General features: G+C 39.8%; 1 protein-coding gene across 1 annotated transcript in view; it reads right to left on the reverse strand.

The window, feature by feature from the left end:
• Positions 1 to 7,358: 7,358 nt before the first annotated feature.
• LOC139460719 (ice-structuring glycoprotein-like) overlaps positions 7,359 to 22,454 on the reverse strand; it is a 29,551-nt gene continuing 14,455 nt past the window's right edge. The window contains exons 6-22 of the mRNA XM_071242197.1: positions 21,471 to 21,623; positions 20,855 to 20,992; positions 20,600 to 20,695; positions 19,662 to 19,724; positions 18,910 to 19,371; positions 17,011 to 17,208; positions 15,747 to 16,307; positions 14,470 to 14,823; positions 13,628 to 13,648; positions 13,273 to 13,287; positions 12,961 to 12,987; positions 11,326 to 11,355; positions 10,782 to 10,799; positions 9,490 to 9,516; positions 9,231 to 9,263; positions 8,869 to 8,920; positions 7,359 to 7,855 (exon numbers count right to left, since the gene is read on the reverse strand). Of these exons, the coding sequence (XP_071098298.1) occupies positions 8,907 to 8,920; positions 9,231 to 9,263; positions 9,490 to 9,516; positions 10,782 to 10,799; positions 11,326 to 11,355; positions 12,961 to 12,987; positions 13,273 to 13,287; positions 13,628 to 13,648; positions 14,470 to 14,823; positions 15,747 to 16,307; positions 17,011 to 17,208; positions 18,910 to 19,371; positions 19,662 to 19,724; positions 20,600 to 20,695; positions 20,855 to 20,992; positions 21,471 to 21,623 (2,210 nt within the window). The 3' untranslated portion in view covers positions 7,359 to 7,855; positions 8,869 to 8,906. The remainder of the gene's footprint in view (positions 7,856 to 8,868; positions 8,921 to 9,230; positions 9,264 to 9,489; positions 9,517 to 10,781; positions 10,800 to 11,325; positions 11,356 to 12,960; positions 12,988 to 13,272; positions 13,288 to 13,627; positions 13,649 to 14,469; positions 14,824 to 15,746; positions 16,308 to 17,010; positions 17,209 to 18,909; positions 19,372 to 19,661; positions 19,725 to 20,599; positions 20,696 to 20,854; positions 20,993 to 21,470; positions 21,624 to 22,454) is intronic.

A 22,454-nucleotide genomic window follows, 5' to 3' on the forward strand; every position in this document is an offset into this window, starting at 1 on the left:
GTGAAGATCACTCTCCACCCTGGATTCCTAGCCTCGACCTATCACTGTTATCTGCGAGGTGATTATTATTCTTGTCATTGTGATTTCCTCTGCTCTCACACGTTATACTGCCATTGAATATTGTACCACCACTTTATTGTGTACTGCCATCGTAATTAATTTGTGTTGATTTGCAAACCGAGTAAATTATGTAGTACAATTGTGGATTGTGTACCATTTGGTGGTTGTTTGTTGGGTTTACACTATGTTCTTTTGCGTACAGATTTCTGGGTTAACATATTGTTTCAATTTGGGAATCGACATGTAACAGTGTATTAGTTATATCTAGGCCTAATTCCCTATCCATAACTTAAGACTTGACTGGTTTCGAGGCGTTTAACGAGACTATGCGAAGACAATACCCTGGAAAATCCAGAAGGTGTAAAACTGAACCACAAAAAACATAACGTATCAAGACACATTTTAGTAACTTTACGTAAATATTAGTAACTTACAATCTTGTTTGGCAGTATCAATTTATCCCTGATTAAACAAGGTATTTCCTGTTTTCATTCAGACTGCGCCAGTATCCAAGTTAGCTTATCATGTTGTAACTATCATGCTGTTTTTGTGGTGGTGAAAGACCTTCGTCCCCTTTCAATTGTTGAAGAAGAATGGTTTAAGGAGTTCTGCGACGCACTGAACCCACACTACAATGTCCCCAGCCATACTACTTGATGCTAATGTATGATGGAACCAAGGATTTCTTATTATTCCCCGCCCAACGAAGTCCGTCCGTACGTCCGTCACGTTTCGTTTCCGGAGCATAATTCATTAACCGTTCAATATTTTTTCATGAAACTTTGCAGGTCTGTCAGGTACATGCTGAACTGGTGCCTTTTGCTATTTAGAATTGTTAGAAATTTTTATTTTTTACGTTTCAATGGCAACAAGATGGACTTAGGTTCTGTGAGGGTAGGGTTCGTTTCCGGAGCATAACTCATAAACCGTTCAATATTTTTTCATCAAACTTTGCAGGTCTGTCAGCTACATGCTGAACTGGTGCCTTTTGCTATTGAGAAATTTTAGAATTTTTTTTTATTATTATTTACGTTTCCATGGCAACAAGATGGACTGAGTTTCCAAACTCAATTTCTTTTTTACAATTTCCATGACAAGATCCACCTCGGGGGCGGGGGATATAGCCACGTTTGTGGCAAACTCTTGTTATGTTTAACAGCTGACACCTAGACCAGTTGCACTTCGCATAGATATATGACTGTGACGTGCTTCTTTCTTACATGGAAACCTTTCAGCGTGATCCTTGCTTTGGTCAATTTAAAAAAAAAATATCTACAGTTACTAAAATTTCAGGAGAGTCGATTTTTCTCCAAGTATATTTACTATGTTTAGGAAACATTTAATACATCACTTAGAGTTTCTCAGAATCTCGGTCGCTTCGCAGGCTCGATGTCAAGGTTGATGCATGCTATCTTATCCTAAATGCGAAGATCGGTGCCCTCTGGATTGTCTTTGTCTTCAATGGGTGAAATGAAAACAGCGAATTGTGGCGTTACAATAGAACATCATCAACATAAAGGGCTTCCTAGATAAAACAGATCAGCTCAAATAAGTACCACTGCAGTTTATAAATGTTGACTTCTCTTGTATGTTTTAAATATATGCGATAACAACCATTTCCATAATAATAAGCAAATCTACTTTATGCACAGTGGCTCCCCTCGTAGAAATAGCATAGGAACCTTGGCAGATTCCAATGAAGAGTGTTTGTAACTCTGAATCTGTATGCATAGATCTAAATATGAAACAGACGAAGCGATATCACTGGTCTCTTCTATTCTAGTTCCGGTGAGCAAACCAAAAGAATTGAATTTGCTATTTAACCGTTATTGAAAGATATCTTATCGTCAATATACCCGAAGCTTAAGTGACACTTGACCAAATTTTCGTTTTCACTTTGCCAATCCGAGCAGCAATTCTGACTCGTATGCATAAAGATACAGATCAGTAAGGCGGTGAATGGGAATGCCTACTTCTTACCAAAATGTTCTATCCCCAGTTTTTTCTTGATATTACCTATCAGGAAGTCCAGCATTTCACGTATAGTTTTCTCAGTAAACATAAGATGATATTTGCTTTCGTTTTGACAATTATCTTGAAAATTGGAATATACATATGTGACCTTATCCTTGTCACCGGGATAGGGTAAGAATAAGGATGTATGTTCTGTTTTAACGGCCATCGTAAAATTCTATTTGGGAGTGGCAGCAAAATGTTTAGCAATTCCTATTCTAATTAGCTATCATGATAAATGAACATTGATAGTTTTTTTAACAGAACCATCATCAGTTGTTGACATGATCGATATAAATTGATGTATGGGAAGGCAGTTCTATATATTTACTTCTCAGGCAGTCGTATTTTGGACAAACATACAGAAAATGAAACTCAACTCCAATCGCATTTAAATCAGATTGTCACGAATTCTTAATTCTCTAGCTGAGCTTCTTCTTGTAAGTCTACTTCACCAATTAGTCCACGAGAACTTCATCTAAACTGTCAGACAAATAGTATTCTTTGGGAAATAAACTCGTTGTAATTATATTTTTCTGAACATAAAACGTGCGATGTCCAGTTTGGTAAGCAGATATTATTGAGTCTTTGGCGGTATGATTGTAAGAACGAATCTGGATTATTTGGTACACATTGATTATGCCAAACTTATCCATAGCTGCATTCATTTAATACGGATTATACACCATATACCAAATTACTGATTCCTTGGTTTTCATACAATAACATCATATTGTAATACTACAGCTTTAAGAAACCAATGCTTCAAGGATGAAGTATTTCTTTAAGTTCGTCTTGTGAGGTAATGGTGTACAAAGTTGAACAAATCACCTGTTTTGACACATTTGATCCATTTGGTTCTAACCTGAGAAAGCAAACCATCAAGTCAACCTTTAAATTTTGAGAATCCACAATTATCAATTATCAATTATTATCAATTATCTCAAATGCTTTCTGTGACTGCAATGAAACGTCTTCCTTGGTCGTAGTAAGGATTATGGTTGAAACAGGGCGGTCGGGTGGCCAAGTGGGCACAGCGTTCGCTCGTCACGGTGAAGACCCGGGTTCAATTCAAAATATGGGTACAATGTGTCAAGCCCATTTCTGGTGTCCCCCGCCGTGATATTGCTGGAATATTGCTGAAAGCGGCGTAAAACCAAATTCACTCACTCACTCACTTGAAACAGGGATATGTTGGAACAGTTACTGTACCCAGCAATATTTCCAGTACAAAAGAGGAATGGACATGTTGTCAGATTTCAGAGTCAAGCCAAAAAGCATACACTATGACAGCATCGTTAGTTATTCTAACGTTGTGATCCCAGTTCAAAGCAGAGTATTCACGATATTTTGGGCCATATGTGAATAACTTACGAAGATTGTTATTGTCAACAATAGGGAAGTCACCTGTGATAATATCAGTCCCAGACGAATTCTGCAATTCCTCGCTCGCAGAAAGAAAATGTGACATACCACAGAATTGCAGAAATATCGCGGAAATTGCTCTTTTACCAATCACTAGTTTGATTATTTTCAAACTTTCCTAATCGAATTATGCACTTAATTGTTATCCAAACATATGAAATATGGATCCTACAGTACAACGAAGGTTGAAACAAATAGTTCTCACTTTTAAATATTCTACACAAGTTCACATTATAATCCAAATATATAATTTAAAGGGGAAAAAAATCAGCAGGAATTAGGTCATTTTTCTGCAGAATTTTGAAAATGTTACCGCAGAATTTTGATTTTTTTCCCGCAGAATTCGGCTGACACTGTTATAGGACCAGCAGGTATGCAGCAGTCTGAAATGTTTTGGCGATCACAAGTTTTTTTATTTTCAATGGTATTATTTACCAGTAACGGTCTATTCACACAGAGCGGTTCATATTTCATAAACTACTTAATGCATTTAAAAATTGTAAGTAATACGGATCAATGCTATATCTCCCAGGAGCATCGCATAACTACTGGGATATATATTGGAGTAAATGATTTGTTATTCTTTGTACAATAAACATAATCATTTCAGGTTGTAATTCTTTCAAGATACGATGTTCTGTCAATAATGTTATATTTGTTCATATTCCTAAACAAAACATGTGTCCTCTTCCAATTATTAACACTAGAGCATGACTAATTTATCTTATGTCTATCAGTCTCAAAACCAAAGTCAAATACGAGAGTAATTTGCATCTTCACTTAACCGTGAAGATCCGGGATAGAATAGGCCTTTGGCAAACCATGCTTGCCGTAAAAGGAGACTATGCGTGTCGTAAGAGGCGACTAACGGGATCGGGTGGTCAGACTCGCTGACTTGGTTGATGCGTGCCATTATATCCCAATTGCGTGTGATGTCATTCACTGGATTGTCTGGTCTAGAATCGATTGTTTACAGACCACCGTCATATAGTTTGAATATTGCTCAGTTTTGTTGTGTGATGTTTGTGTGACACAGTTTTTAATTTCTCGCAGACTTGTATAAGTTGAACCATATTGTGGCTGACATCACAAACAAGGAGATTTTATTACCTATCGTGTGGGAGTTGGCTAGGCGGGTACGTACGTGTAATATCTCAGAAAGTCGGGTTTATGTGATCATCTATAATCGGACATGACCACAGTCAGTTAGGGCTGGACGTTCTGAAAAATGGGGAATATCCAGTGTAGAATAGGTCTTCAGCAACCCATGTTTGCTGTTAAAGGCGACTATACTTGTCGTAAGAGGCGACTAACGGGATCGGGTGGTCTGGCTCGCTGACTTGGTTGATACATGTCATCGATCTCAATTGCATGGATCGATGCTCATGATGTCAATCACTGGATTGCCTGGTCCAGACTTGATTATTTTACAAACCGCCGTCATATAGCTGGAATATTGTTGAGTGCGGCGTTAAACAAAACAAAACAAACAAACAAAACTAAAAGCTGGTGATTGTCTTCATGCTTACCAATTATCGACTGGACAACTGCAAACAAAGTAAATACACATTTAGTGATCAGCTGGTATAGATACACGCCATGCTATAGTCAACATGGCGGGTACGTACGTGTAATATCTCAGAAAGGTCGGGTTTATGTGGTCATCTATAATCGGACATGACCACAGTCAGTTAGGGCTGGACGTTCTGAAACATGGGGAATATCCAGTGTAGAATAGGTCTTCAGCAACCAATGCTTGCGGTTAAAGGCGACTATACTTGTCGTAAGAGGCGACTAACGGGATCGGGTGGTCAGGCTCGCTGACTTGGTTGATGCATGTCATCGTATCCCAATACTGCCGAGTAGTCAAATACTTCAACGCCAGCTTCAGATTCCATTGTGCATAAAAGGCCAAATGATGCTGGAAAATATATCAATGGATCACTGAAACTCAGTGATGTCGCCAGGTGTTCGCGAGGAGGGTAAGCATGTCTTGCTCTAACCTGTACCGCTCACACAATTGGCATAAGAAAGTAAGTGTTCCTTTCTTGCCTGAGCCTCACATAAGCACTCAGCACATCAGCCATACGACGGTGGTCTGTGAACAATCGCGTCGTCCCCAGACAATTAAACGATAGCTAGTCTGGACCAGACAATCCAGTGAGACGATAGCGCGTTTACTGATTTTGTTGTTTAGATATAGAGGTTATTTTTCATTATATCTGTAGCGTACAAGACAACAATTACCTGGCGTTCTGGTGGCTAGTTCCTAGTTCAGTTGGAATATAACCGAATCATGGGGCGTATGTAGGTCGGCACTCCAATGAACAACCACTTGTTGCTACAACAAAGTTTTGTTTACGGAGTGACGTGTGGGAGATGTATCTGTGTAACGGACGTCATGAATTAAATGTTGGGGATGCATGGATGTTGTACACACAAATTGGATAGAAACAGTTTGATTTTCCGATTTGATTTGATTTTTTGTTCCTATTTTTAAGTTATTTGTTTTGTTGGTTTTGGGTTAAGGTTTGTTTTTTTGGCTTTGTTTTTTAATTATTTTGGTTTGTTTTGTTGTTGTTTTGTTAAGTGTGTGTGTGTGTTGGGGGGGGGGGGGGGGGGGGATTTATTTTCATTTTGTTTTCTTTTAAGTTCGTTTGTTCCTTGTTTGTTTCTTATTGTTTTCGTTTGAGGGGGAGGATATATTTTTACGGGTGGCAGTTTCCCGGATGCTAACTTGAAATGATGGTGAGACAAGGGGCCATCGTCTCCATGTCAGGGGCCATGTCCACACTGACAGTGTTTGTTTGTTTGTTTGTTTGCATGTTGGTTAACGCCGCACTCAGCAATATTCCAGCTGTATTACGGTAGTCTGTTAATAATCGAGTCTGGACCAGACAATCCTGTGATTGACTTCCTAAGCATCTCTCCACGCATTTGGGATACGATGACATGCATCAACCAAGTCAGCGAGCCTGACCACCCGATTACTTACAGACCGCCGTCCTATAGCTCGAATATTGCGGAGTGCCGTGTAAAACATCAAACCAACCAACCAAATCTGTTTACTTCAGTCTTCAAATCAAAGTGTATACCTCATTACTGTCTTCAAAACGACGGCCGTGTAGCTTGTGGCGTGTCGCTTCACGGGGTACGACAGGACATGTCTACAAGTGTCGCCAGTACCAGGTACAGGACTGATTTCCAGTGATCCATTCACATAATTGTCACCTCTATTTTGATGTTTCATCCAATGGAATCTGTTTCCTGGTATAATCGAGACTACTTAGACTCTTGTGTTGACGTTCAATAGTTCAACTGAATCAGAATGTATGCAGTGTCCCAACGACATTGTTTGCCGAGGTTATGGATGTACGAGAAGGGTAAGTGAGTGAATGAGTTTGGTTTGACGCCGCTTTTAACAGTTTTCCAGTTATATCACGGCGTGTCAGCTTAATGTGGGAGGAAAGCCCGAAGTGATGCAGGTCTCAGACGTTTACCACTTCGGTGAAACCCACGAGCTCGGTTATGGTGCTGACAAACCTTGAAACATAATCGGGGCGAACCGGGATTCGAACCCACAATCATAGGTTTCTGGAATGCCCAAGGGACGCAACTCTGCACAGCGAATCTGTACGAGAAGAAACCGAGTGGACCGAACTCGTCTTGTCCCATCCCCGTACTCCCCGGGGTCGCCATTGCTCCTGGCTTCCATGCAGAAGATTATACAAAACAAAAACATACACGGAGGATATGATGAAATATTGTTTATTTTGCAATACTTTGTTTTTCTCACAGCAAAATAATTAAATTAACAAGTAATCATTATTATTTGATTACAATGTCAAGAATTTGCCAACCTTACTTTCCAATAAATATTTACAATCACGCGATGCCTATTTTGCTATCGATTCGAATAAATTATGAACTGACTTTTTCATATTTCAATTCGGGCAATCTACAGAAATGCAACAGTGATTGTCACATTCAAGACTGCTCTTCGCACAAGAGAGCATATACAATACAGAAATATGTTGAAATTGTGAAAATAAATATTTGCGTCGATGAGCAGCTTGACTTTTGACCGAAAAAAAATATCAAAAGTGAAAAATATGCAAGACCACATTGGGTCGTATTCGGTTAAAATGAATTTCGTTTACTCAAATATGCCCTTGTAAAGGGATATTAGGACTTCTGTTCGTAAAATGATATATGAAATGCACATTTAGAGCCCTGTGTTATGCAGGCTCTGCGGGAGTTCGTAAGTAGGGTTCTGCTACCACCAAGGTCATTCGAAACGTTGGATTCTGAGAGCGTTGTATCCCCTTATTCCATCTCTTGTCCAACGATATCTGCGCTGAAAGAGATATCAAGAAGAACGATACATTTACTGCATTGTACACACAGCTAAGTAATACCGCAACAGCAACATCTTTGTCAATGTATACACGCCGTTGACGACGTTGATGAGTGAGTGAGTTGTGTTTTACGGTGCCTTGACCAATGGTTCAGTAACATCATGGCGTGGCCGTTTATCGTTGGCCGAAAGAGCAATGTGATTCACGTCACGTGCATGCCGTAGCTACTTGTACCAGTCCGGCCCTATGCCGATTTATAGTGCTAGCCCACTGAGATTCCATGTGGCAGTTTAACATGAACACCTCTTTCAGACACGGTATACTGACTCCGAGCCAACCAGTCTGTGTTTTATCCCCTTAATGCTCAATGCCGCAGTTTAACATGGATACCCTACTCAGACACAGTATACTGACTCCGAGCCAACCAGTCCTTGTTTTAGCCCCTTAATGCTCAATGCCGCAGTTTAACATGAATACCCCACTCAGACACAGTATACTGACTCCGAGCCGACCAGTCCTTGTTTTAGCCCCTTAACGCTCAATGCCGCAGTTTAACATGAATACCTCACTCAGACACAGTATACTGACTCCCAGCCAACCAGTCCTTGTTTTAGCCCCTAAATGTCGAGCGCGAGGCATTGACAGTGAAGGTCAAGGACAAATTATCTAACACATAGGACAACAGCTTTGCCCAGTCCGCCACGAAACAAATCACATTTGCAGCATCCCTGAAAATAGTTCTTCTGATATATTCAGCCATTGTTACTTTTGTTTCAGATTCACTACTTCTGTGTTCACCCAGAGTGAGTGATAATGTTTTTTGCCGCATCAGCAAATCTTCAGTCATCAAGAGGTTAGTTAAGTAAAATGGACAAGCGCTGTAATCTAACATCTGCATCATTGACACTTCTTTTTACACCAAATCCTTGTTTCTTTATTCATAAAACATATTGCAAAGAAATCGGAATTATATATTTACATACCTAAAAAACATGAAATATAGTAATAATACCTTCGTGTGAAGTTATACCTCGATGCCAGTTAGCCTTGTTAGCCCATCATTCCTGAAATAAAATGTTAGAATTAGAATAGTATTTTGGTATTCGCATTTTTCGAAATGGATATTTTATGTTTCTTTGTAGTTGTACACCGCAGTCAAGTTCATGCCCCCTCACCTGGACCTGATTACCGAACACTCAAACCTTCGACCACGATTAAATATAGCTTACACTCGCTTCCGGTATTCGAGGTCACGTGACTGTTCGGATTACATACTTTCAAATCATTATTATTATTATTATTATTATCATCATCATCATTATTATTATTATCATCATCATCATCATTATTATTATCATTATTATTATTACTTACTCATGATAGTAGCTATTCCTGCGGGTGTCTCGGCTGCAAGAAAATAAACACGCATGAGATACCATAAATTAACCTATCGTGTGTGCCCATGAACCTCTCCTGGTTAAATGTTAAACTCAAATCTGATATCATTCATTTAATGTTTAGGAGGATTTTTTATAGTTATCTACTTTTTTGTTGCACACCAATAAACTATTGACCACATCATTGCTGCTTTAACAATTTATCTGAAATATCTCAAATAGAACTCATTACTTACCCATTTCCGTAAACATGTCAGGGTTTGCTGAGGAAAGAAATGGATGCGACATTCAAAACTTGAAAATCTTTAAAATATATCTTGCATTTTGTTTATGTTCAAAGACATAATTTTACTTTACTTACTCATTCTCCTGTTTCATAGCCTTTACCACGTCAGTGACACCGACATACACCATGACACATGTCAGTAACACCGACACACACCACGAGTTGTTCTCTTTACTCTAAACCTCCTAAACAAGGACACCATGCAAACATCTCTCATTTAAGCATTCACATATCAATTCTATCAAACCACTTTAAAGAACCAAAGATATACCTACACTCTCACGCCATGCTAACAGTCCATTGCCATTCTGCAACACCCAAGCTAAGGACACAGACCAATACCATTCAGATCATTCTACCATGCACAAGCCACGTTAACATTCTACCATAACCACGCCAGTCAACCAATCACACTACCTTCAACCACGGCCTTAAACCAATCACACTAACTTCAATCACGGCCTTAAACCAATCACACTAACTTCAACCACGGCCAGCCAACCAATCACACTAACTTCAATCACGGCCAGCCAACCAATCACACTAACTTCAACCACGGCCAGCCAACCAATCACACTAATTTCAACAACGGCCAGTCAACCAATCACACTAACTTCAACCACGGCCTTTAGCAAATCACACTAACTTCAACCACGGCCAGTCAACCAATCACACTAACTTCAACCAAGGCCTTTAGCCAATCACACTAACTTCAACACATAACACACACATAACAATAACACATCGATGTGATATACAGTGTATAAACTGTTAAAAGATATATTCAAGCATTATATTCTACACCTTTTGTACAAACTGGTGAAAGACGCCACTGCATAGTGTGATTTAACGTCGAATAAACAATAGCTTAGCCACACGACATTGCAGTGAAGTAAATGGAGGGTCATTTGAATCGGTCACTCGCGTTACCAAGGTAATCATAATTCACGGGACCTTTTTTACTTATTCATACACATTTCTACAGGAATAACATAACACATGTAATACTAAAAGCTAGTTATGCTTGTCGTAAGAGGCGACTAACGGGATCGGGTGGTCTGGCTCGCTGACTTGGTTGATACATGTCATCGATCTCAATTGCGTGGATGTCAATCACTGGATTGTCTGGTCCAGACTCGATTATTTTACAAACCGCTGTCATATAGCTGGAATATTGTTGAGTGCGGCGTTAAACAAAAAAACAAAAAACAAACTAAAATCTGGTGATGTCTTCATGCTTACCAATTATCGACTGGACAACTGCAAACAAAGTAAATACACATTTAGTGATCCGCTGGTATAGATACACGCCATGCTATAGTCAACATGTACTGTATGCAGTGTATCAATTTCATAACTGTTACAAAGATTCACATTGAGAGATATAAATAAAGCATTTATCGATGTGGCTTCAGTATCAGATCACTGGATGTACATGATACCATCAAGACGAAGTTTTGGGGTTAAACTCACACAGTGTAGGGAAACCTGTGTCAAAGTACTTATGAATGAATTCTCATCAAACAACATGCACTATTTAACATGTGTATGATTTGTTCGCTTCAGCTTATACATCGGCATGGGGTGGCCTAGTGGCTAAAGCGTTCGCTAGTCACACCGAAGGCCCAGGTTCGATTCCCCACATGACACAATGTGTGAAGTACCGAATTACCATTATTCGTGTTCCCCGCCGTGATATTGCTGGAATTTTGCTTAAAGCGGCGTAAAACCATACTCACTCACACCCTCACTCAACTCAAAAACCAAATCAGGAATATTGACAAACCTGGATTAGTCCGTGCTTGTTTCGGTAAACCTAGAAAGGAAAATGATATCCGTGACATTAAACAAAGATCGTCTTAACTTTAGCTGTACTGAGGGGAAACTGTCAATATTTTTCGGATTACCTATTCAAACAATCAAAATTCCCAATATCAAAATAATCAAAATATGAAACAGTCAAACACCGATATGTCGAACCTGGGATGTATCGAACTTCGGTTGTCTCGAAGTTAAAGCATGATCCCTGGGTAATCCGTCTTAATTCATCATCTTCGGTTGTGTCGAACCTCGGATAACTCGAAGTATTTACGTTAGTGCGTTCAACGTCGACGCAAAGGTGTTTGTATATATATTTTTATTTGCCCGACGGCTCAATCATTGATTGATTATATATAAATATAACACGATACAAGTACACAACTATTAAGAAATTTAATATAAATTAATCGAACGTGTTGCATGTGTTGGTGAGTGAATATCCGTAAACCGTAAACATTTGGCCTTAATTCACTATAGATCCGGGGTAGAATAGGTCTTCAGCAACCCATGCTGTAAAGGGCGACAATGCTTGTCGTAACAGGCGACTAACGGGATCGGGTGGTTCAGACTCGGTTGATGCATATATTCGTATTTCAGTTGCATGGGTCGATGCTCATGATGTCAATTATTTACACGCCTCAGTCATACAGCTGGAATATTGTGAAGAAACACACAAACAAAGCTACTGCTACACAAAGGTCTGAGGACCGATTACAACCCATGTCAGAACGACCTTTTCGACCTTTGACCGAACAATGAATGACTAACAAAACGTCGACATTGGCCAATCAGACAACGCCCTTTTCGAGCTTTATGGCACTAGTTTCAAAAAAAGATTTTAGAATGTCTAATTGATGGCCGATTGAATGGCCAGGCCAAAGACGTTTACCACACTGGTGACTCCCAGGGGTATCGTGCTGACAAACATAGGGTGACAATCAGGGGGACTCTGAAGACAAATTCAGAGTCAACAGTGTTAGCGACAACCTGCATCAATGCAGGTCGTAGGTATTCATCGGATCATGGACCATCAAAGGGACTTAACTCTGCAAAGTGGATAACCTTCCCCAGTTGATAATTATGTGCATGTGCATGATAATGATACAGTTACAATCACTGATTGAAGCGGCGGTCGGGTAGCCTAGTGGTTAAAGCGTTCGCTCGTCACGCCGAAGACCCGGGTTCGATTCCCGACATGGGTACAATGTGGCAAGCCCATTTCTAGTGTCCCCCGCCGTGATATTGCTGGAATATTGCTAAAAGCGGCGTAAAACCATACTCACTCACTCACTTCTGTCTTCAAGATGCGATCGGTATTATACCATACTCTGTAAATTCATAGTTCAAATATATTAACTTTGTGCGATTATATTTATGTTATTCAGTACACATGGGAATCCCATTTGTGTTTCTGTCTTCAAGATGTGATAGCAATAACATACTGTGTATATTAATAGTGAAATCATACTCACTCACTCACTCACTCACTCACTGATGGAGTGGCGTCATTTGGATATTTCCTACAGTATGCGAGTTCGAGCAAAATACAAATTATAAAAATCAAAATACAATTATTACAAAATAATTGATAATTACTTACTAAAAAGTAGCATCGAAGGGTTCACCTCTGCAAAAAACATAATAGACATGATTTAATTTCACTCTGACAATTCTTTGGAAAAGTAAAAAGATTGTGATATTTAAGAACGTTTCTAGAAAGCCGTTGTGGAGAGAGTGTTACAACTGATTTCAGATCAAGGAGGAGGATCTTTGTCATCAACGACGGAGACCAACATAACATATACTCTTATTTAACAAAACCTTCGATCCATGCATTAATGATACATTGATTTCAACATAGGCTAGTTTTAAGTAAATGCTATCAGTGCATATCAAATATTGAGTCACTTACCTCCTGTTTGTAAAGCTGAAAGACAATATGATGACGATTGTGAGATAACGTTTAAACTTGCAATAAATTTGAGGAATTAAACAATACACTGAAATTATGCGAAATGTTTAAATTCATTTTTTTATGAATGTAATCAGTTTTCCATGTTTCTTATGTTTGATAAGAAGCGTATGGTACCATCTTGATTCTAATATAGTATTTACTTTATTTCAGATAAACCTTGACAAGTATTGATCTCCTTTCTACATCAACACACCTTACTCAAATAAGAATTGTCAGTTAAGATATTACATATATTAATGTCACATTCAAGTCACATTAAAACGTTCTGCATGCATAACAGTTATTGACCTACCGTTCAAAACTATTGCAGCAACTGAAATATAAGAGAATTATAATTGAACATGTAACTAAAATTGTCTTCAGTGATGAATGTCATTTGACCAAATGTATTATGAATTATTTACAGTCAAATTAGAGATCAGAGAAATGTATTACGAAATATTTACGGATCAATTACGGATCAGAGAAATGTATCGCGAAATACTCACAGTCCGATTAGATAACAGAGAAATGAATTACGAAATATTCACAGTACGATTAGAGATAAGAGAAATGTATTACGAAATATTCATAGTCCGATTAGAGATCAGAGAAATGTATTATGAAATATTCACAGTCCGATTAGAGATCAGAGAAATGTATTATGAAATATTCACAGTCCGATTAGAGATCAGAGAAATGTATTACGAAATATTCACAGTCCGATTAGAGATCAGAGAAATGTATTACGAAATATTCACAGTCCGATTAGAGATCAGAGAAATGTATTACGAAATATTCACAGTCCGATTAGAGATCAGAGAAATGTATTACAAAATATTCACAGTCCGATTAGAGATCAGAGAAATATATAACGAAATAATCCCAGTTCAATTAGGGATCAGAGAAATGTATTATGGAAAAAATATTTAGCATACAAAATGTTATAATTGATCTGTGATATATGTGTGCATTCGGATAGCACTAGTCATGAGGAAAAACATAATTATGAATTTTATAAGAGTAAATACTTTCTATGAGTATCAGTCCAGGGTTGGATTCCAAAAAACAATCTTATCGTCAATACGATTCCCAGGCATTAACATTTATTTACCACTCAAACGAGGCCATATTCCGTTCGCGTAACTAACTCACCATTTTGATTGTTCTGTTGTTGCTGTTGTTGTTGTCGTTGCTGCTGTTGCCTCTGTGACGCCATTGGAGTGGGCACTGGTCTGTTTATGTTCTGGCTTCTACCGAACATGTTGGAGTAGCTCGGGGGGAAACCTTGGCCGAATGTAGGAGGCTGGAAGCGCTGCGTGTTCTGGAAGGGCTGGTAGGGTCTGAGCTGTGGAGCCTGCGTGGTGGTGACTGTACCGAAATAGCGGATCTTAGAGGGGTCGACTCCTGCTGGTGTACCTGACGTCGGTGCCATGATTCCCTGATTGCCGTAGGGTGGCTTGATACCAGTCTTCTGGGCAGTGTTTGGCTGGTTGTACGGATTTACAGCTACGAGTGGAAGATAGAAATTATTCATGATTTTATTTTGATGTAGTGTGTAAAACATGCCTTCAGTTCCTTTTTTACCTTTCGAAACACGGGTCAACTGCCTGTTTACACAAATCAAATCTTTACGAAAGATATCAATGCCTGTCACTTGGTGATAAACTCTTGGGTAGTCTGGTTAGGAACAGAACCCCAGATCATACATGTGTTATTTGTTGTTTGTCGCCGCACAAAATTCCAGCTTTGAAAAGACTCTGACTGTCAGGTATTTTATTCGGCTCAGAGGCATGTTCTTGTGTTTCTGTTCTGGTAGCCAAATCAGGAAATTTGCAGCCGTTCAGGAACACATACGTCGGTATGAGTGCATACCCTTCATATAATTATCTCGCCTCCATCAAGGAAACTTTATATAATGTCAGGGAGTATCATGCAGCAAGTATGGATATTTCATCAAAACCATTTTTATTTTTTTGCGATAGCCCAGCGATATGAGGGTGGCCTGTAAATGATCGAGTCTCGTTCAGACAAACCAGTGATTGATATTATGACCAGCATCTCCAGCCGTCGGGGTACTAAAGCATACAATCAATTAAGACACCGGTTCTGACCATTCAATACAATTCGTCGCCTCGTACGACAAGTATAGATGGGTGAGGTATGTCATCGTATCCCAATAACGTAGATCGATGCTCATGATGTCAATTACTGGACTGCCTGGCCCAAACTCGATTATTTACGGACCGCCGTCGTACAGCTGGAGTACTGGAGTGTGACAATAAACAAATAAACGAAACACGTTCAAGAAGGTGAATGATCTCATGTTAATAAAACTAGAAACAGATGATGACCATTTTTTTCAAACAACTATTATCAGGAATTGCTTGTGTGTTGTTGACACATGTACAGTACCATGCCACCAGACTTACCAGGAACCTTGTTCTGTGCATTCCAGGAGTTCTGACCTGTCTGAGGAATCTGTGGGCGTGGCGTTACTGTCTGTTGTGTGGGCCAGCTGGTCTGTGCGGTTTGCTGGTTGTTCTGCACAGGCCATCTGTTCTGGCCAGACCTGGGGGGGTACGATGGCCAAGTCTTTGTTGGAACATTAGCGTTCTGCTGCCATGTGGGTTGGCCGTACTTGTTGATGACCTGCCGGTTGTAGTTCTGTGGGTACTGGTTGTAAGGGTTGTAAGGGTTGAACTGATTTGTTGGGTAGTACGGTTTCTGGGGAACGACGTTGGTATTAATGACTGGAGGTAATGTCGGTGCGGGGGTTGGAGCAGGGGTGGTCGTCTGAGGTTGGGTGGTTCCTCGGATCTTCTCAACTCCAGCTTGGGCGACTTTGAACTCCTCGGGTGTGATGAGTGGCATCATGGTGATGATCTTCTCGATGAAGTCAGCCATATAACCAGCCAGACGCATGAGTCGGCGCACCTCGTTCTGAGCGGCCAGACTTCCTGGTGTGTATTGGTACACGCCCGTCGATGGTGCTGTGAAGAAGAGAGAGTAAGAGACAGTGAGTGTTGTTTGACGCCGGTTGTAGCAACAATCAAGTTATGATTGGTGACACGTTTCTGATTTTCCCAATGTTCCTACTTTTTATGGTTTCTATTGTCTCTATTGTGTTCTTGTGTTTGCATATTGTTATGGAAATCGTAGTCACGTCTTATAACAACTTGTTCCAAATTAAGACAAACTTGAGGAACGAATATGTACAAGGGATATCATGAGTTAATTAGCTACTGCCTGGCTTCCTATGAACTTTACAAAGTGAAATGACCTAACCCTAACCCTAACCCTAACCCTAACCCTAACTCAAGCTCTACCCCTTACCCAGGCCAAAGGCAGTGGATATTTTAAAGTTTCCTCCATCTGGAACACATAACACAATCAAGATGATCTTACAGGTTACCGCATCACTTAAGGGGCCGACCATTTGATATTCGGAGGGGGCTTCGGATTTTAGCGAAAAGAAACAATTGTCCCCGAAAAATCCTAAAAACAAATTATGATTAATATTGCTGAAAAAAAAATCTGGCACAAAAACGACATTGATGCAATTGGTATTTTAAAACAAAATATTTCGGCTCATGTGTTTGTTTAAAAAAATATGGTTTTGTATTGGTTGCTGAACAAATACCTAGCCTCAAAATATTAAATGGTCGGTCCCTAAAACAATGTATTTCGTTTTACCTGGTGTTGGCGCAGTTGCCGCAGCTGTCGTAGCAGGGGCTGCCGTGGTGGTAGCAGGGACTGCTGTGGTGGTAGCAGGTGGTGCTGTGGTGGTGGCAGCAGCAGTTGTTGCAGCAGCAGTGGTCGAAGCAGCAGCAACCGTAGTCGTAACAGTCACAACTGGGGTCATCGTTGACGATGTCGCAGTGCCGGCATCAGCTGCAAATATAGTACACCACAATGAAGTATATGAATAAGTTCCTGAGTCTGCAGGTACTGTGAGATACAATCACGACGATGTGCCTTACACATTGACCAATCATAAAAACTATATCTGTATCTACAGTCGGGCCTAAACCAAGATGGTTATCATTTGCGAGTGGTTCAGTTCATATGCGCACCGTGGTCGGTAATATTTACCCATATAATTCAATTTACCTCTTGTATCACGTTTCCCTTACCAGCGTCAGCACGAAGGGATATAACTTTCAGGAAATTGTATTTGTATTACCGTATTCGACGTAATAAGCTCACCGCTCTAATCAGCGCCCACGGCGATATTTGTTAATATATTGGCTAGTGAACAATCGCTATTAGCACCCATTCCGATTGATCAATGCACACAAGACTTATTTATTCGTGTATAATGCGTGTGTTATATGCCTTTTTAATTTTGGGGAATTAAATTCTGGAAAAATATATCTGTCGTATATAAACATTTCAGGCTGTCAGCATAAACAACGAAATGTACGCTCTTTCAACTCTGTTGTTTTTCACCAAAATAATATTCTGAAAAGAGCCCCCTATTTCTAATTTTGAGAGCGCCCTGGACGCCTATTATGTCGAATACGGTAATAAGTATATTCATCTTGATAGATGTACTTCTGTGAGGACATGCTCCATTAAATCAGGTGTCAATTTGATTATTTCGTCACTTTATATGTTAGGAGACTTTGCTGAGTAAATGCATGAACGAATGCAGTAGTGAAAGATTGATGGACGGAACATGAGTGAGTATGCTTGGCTTGACACCGCTTTCAGTAAGTGTTTCATCCAGACGATGCCAAAGAACAGAACCTATCAAACCAAAATGAGATTCGACCAATGATCTTATATATGCTGATCAACCACCACAAACACTGGGCTAACCAAGGCAAGAGTCACATGCAAGTTGATAACGAAGATGAGTGTAGAAGTGTGAGACTTTTTTCTTCCAGAAGACTGATATCATCATCAGACGTGCATATGAGAAACAATATACCGGTAATGTTAGTCATATATATTTATAGACATACACACACACACAAATTCATATTGCCTGAAAGGATGTGGCTCAATTACATCGTAACGTATTGTTGAAAAAGTAAAGAAAATGTAAATCCAAATTACCAGCAAGTTTCATTCTAGTGATTGAAGGCTTTCAAAAAATCGCATTGTATGTTTTGGCTTTTTTACTAGACAATCCACTGGTTGACGTTATGAGCATCGATCTGCGCAATTGCGAAATGACGACATGCATCAACCAAGTCAGCGAGTCTGACCACCCCATCCCGTTAATCGGTTCTTAATACAAGCATGGGTTGCTGATTAAACTCCTAACCAAGAGGTCTCACTTCAAACATGATACTTATTGTAACGTCTAGACCTTCCGTTGAAATGTATCCCTTTACATTTCAGTATATAACATAGGAACGTCAATCCTTTGAAACAATATGAGTGATTAGTTCAAAGTAACTCAAACGGTCTCTTTCGGTATATCATTGATATATAGAAAAATATATGTCCCGTTGTGCAGAGCGCGCTCAAAACGCTTTTTCGTGCAATCTGTTAATCCTGGTCATGCTCCTGTTGACAGAAGGAAAGAGTGGGTGATAAAAGGAAAGTGTGAGACGTGCAGGATGAAGTCGTTGCTTTCGAAACCTGTTGTAATTGTTGCTGTTGTTACTGCTGTTGTTACTGCTTCAGTGGTTGCTGCTGCTGTTGTTGTTGCAGCTTCAGTAGATGCTGCTGCTGCTGTTGTTGCAACTTCAGTAGTTGCTGCTGCTGTTGTTGCAGCTTCAGTAGTTGTTGCTGCTGATGTTGTTGCAGCTTCAGTTGTTGCTGCTGCTGTTGTTGTTGCAGCTTCAGTTGTTGCTGCAGCTGTGGTTGTTGCAGCTTCAGTAGTTGCTGCAGCTGTTGTCGTTGCAGCTTCAGTAGTTGCTGCTGCTGTGGTTGTTGCAGCTTCAGTTGTTGCTGCTGCTGTTGTTGTTGCAGCTTCAGTAGTTGCTGCAGCTGTTGTTGTTGCAGCTTCAGTAGTTGCTGCTGCTGTTGTCGTTGCAGCTTCAGTTGTTACTGATGCTGCTGTTGTCACAGACTCAGTGGATGCTGCTGTCGTTGCCCCGGCTATATATATATTGTTGAAATGTTAGTGTTTTCTATGACAAATACATTAATGTTTACAATGTATCATAAATATAAACATTAACAGTTAGTTACTAATACATTTGGAACACACAAGACACTGCAGTTCACAACTGGGCGAAATAAACGTGTATTAATATTCACGGGACGTTACGAACAAATATTATTTCAATTCGGACGGGACACACTACACATGTATTTACACCATATCTATCTCCATCACTTATGCAATTCTGAAAACTCAAATGGAAATAACAGGAAGATACATAAACCTGTTGTTGTAGCCTCGGATGTCGCTGCTGTAGTTGAGGCTGCTGCCGTCGAAGTTGCTGTTTCTGTGTACAAAGTAATGTCATTGAACTGATAACCCGCAAAGCAAAGCGCTGCATTTGGAATGAACGCAACAGACATTATTTAATTAGAGCCTTATTTAGTTAGAGCCAGCCTGAGGAAATTGGCGGAATAGACAAAATACACATAACGACATGAAAATCCTGACAGAAAACGATCCCTAAACTATAATAAGTAAACTACGTCAGCATTAATACATTAACCAGAAAACATCGACAAGTTATATTGTAAACACTTCTTGACAAATTGTATAACGCAGAGACATGAGCGTTATTCAGATTCAAATCCGCGGCCATCGGCTCCTGGCACTTCAAAGGGAAGGTACTCTACACAGAAGATTTGAGCTCACATGACTAACCGTACCTCATCCCAATATTTACATATTTTCCGCATTAATCCACGGTTATGTTCAGTACTTATTATAAATTATCACTAACATCCCACTAATCCCGTTATCTCTAACATGTGCATTTCCAACGTATAGAAAGACCTTGACAACAGTTTCATAACATTCACTTTCCTATCTAAAAACAAATATTTAAAACGTTAATGCAGGAGAATAACTAGTCTTCATTTCTCAACTAATCAGATTTTAGTTGGCATGAAAGGTAACATGGAGGAAAAGAGAAAATGATAGGAAAGGTTCACTTGATAACCAATGATGATGACACAGATGTTCTCAAAAAAGTAAGCATCCCATGCGTTCTATGTACTAAATGTCCCAATGAAGCAGGCAATGAAAGCAGAGTCTGAGAAGAGTGATCCAAGAACTTGAGTTGGAAGTCAGGACATGCAGAAGAAAAGTGAAGGATAAGAAGGGGAGCAGAGTAAGCAAAGCTAGAGCAGAACAACAAATAACCCGTGGTGGTTGGTTCCGCTGTTGCAGGTGCTGTTGTAGGTTCTGCTGTTGGTTCTGCTGTTGTTGGCTCTGCTGTCGCTGCTTCTGTAGTAGCGGCTATAATTGATTACATACTGTGTGAGTTTCATATTGTACACTTAATGTGACTGCAAGATTCCCTTTTCCTTATCATAAAAGTATAGAGATGGTATAAACTGTCTGTACAGTCATATATTGTATTGGCGTCTTTGGTAAAGATGATGTTGTTTCACCAACCTGGTGTTGTTGGTTCTGCCGTTGATGAAGGCTCGGCAGTTGTAGCAGCTGCTGTTGTTGGTTCAGCTGCTGTTGTTGGCTCGGCTGTTGACCCTGAGGCACCCGTTGTTGTCGGCTCTGCTGTTGAGTCTGTCACAGCTACAATAGAGTGAGTGAGATAGTTTGGTTTTGCGCCGATTTTACCCATGTTCCAGCAATATCACGACGGAGGACACCAGTAAGGTTTTACTCGGTGGGGAATCGAACTCTGGTTTTCGGCGTGGCGAACGAACGCTTTAACCAGTAGGCTTCCCCTTCAACCTGCTACGATGCAACCACCGTATACAACATTCATAGCACATTTGAAATAATTCACCTAACAGCTACGGAAAAGTTTGACATTTTTAAAGGAGGAATCACATATCTGTGACAAAGCCATCAAAATAGGAGAAGGCGTGTTGGCCATACTTCAAAAATACTGTCCACAACTAATATATTAATAACTACGAGTTCACAGCAAAATATTCTGATAATTTATGAGGTCTCAGCATAAATATGGATAAAACACAAATGTCTCCAGGAATCAAATATAAACATTGCGTCGAAAAGCAAGTGATCCCAGTTTGTTACAAATTACCTTGAGTCGTTGTTGGGGAGTCGGTTGCACCCGGTGTTGTAGGGGGGTCGGTTGCACCAACAGTTGTAGGAGGGTTGGTTGCACCAACGGTTGACGTATCGGCTGGTGTAGTTGCAGCTTCTGTTGTAGTTGGTGCAACTGTCGATGGTGTTGCTGAAAGGCATACAACGATGGTGGTGTAGCAAGTGGGAAGCAGACGTTAGGCACGTGCAGAGACACATCTCTGGGCAGGACAATCACCGCACGTGACAAGCATCAAAGTGAGTGAGTGAGTTGAAAGGTTACTCCGCATCGGGAGTATTTCTGTCATGTTACAGCACAACTTTATTTCACAATAAAATCCTTGTGACAAAAACTAATAACGCATCACAAAATTACATTTGAAAATGGTGGAAGAATACTAAAAACAATTAACTATAAACAACGACATAATCTAAACTTCGGGCTTTAGATCGACACATATCACAGGCCACTAAACTGAGCATAAAAGATACTTGAAGTCTATTTGTAACCGATTCACACAAAATATATTTCATTTGTTTAATGTACTTACTAAAATTGTCATAATAATGAACATTTACGTTAATTTCAATTTTACTCAATATTTGATTTTTCATTTATGAAAAGTTATTCATAAGGACAGTATAGGGACTAACACATCGATACGACACAAGACAAAAGCATCTACCTATAGACATAAATTATACGCAAACACAGAACACGTTAATATTAAAGCATATAGCACGTTTCTGCAAGCAAGTGCTAACAACTGTTTGTCTATATGCTCGCCCTGAACAGTAGTGACACAATGTAGATGTAAGAGTCATGACCGATGAGGTAGGATGAAATGAGGTTTAACGTCGGGTCCATGATCATGGCAGTTATATAACGAAATGTATGCACGTGCTTGTGTGCGTGTGTGTGTCAGCTTGTACCAGTCAGACTGATACCGATTTTATAGTGCTGGTTCACTGAGATACCATG

This window comes from Haliotis cracherodii, unplaced genomic scaffold (assembly GCF_022045235.1).
Source record: "Haliotis cracherodii isolate W230 unplaced genomic scaffold, xgHalCrac1.p SCAF_14, whole genome shotgun sequence".
Classification (NCBI taxonomy): domain Eukaryota; kingdom Metazoa; phylum Mollusca; class Gastropoda; order Lepetellida; family Haliotidae; genus Haliotis; species Haliotis cracherodii.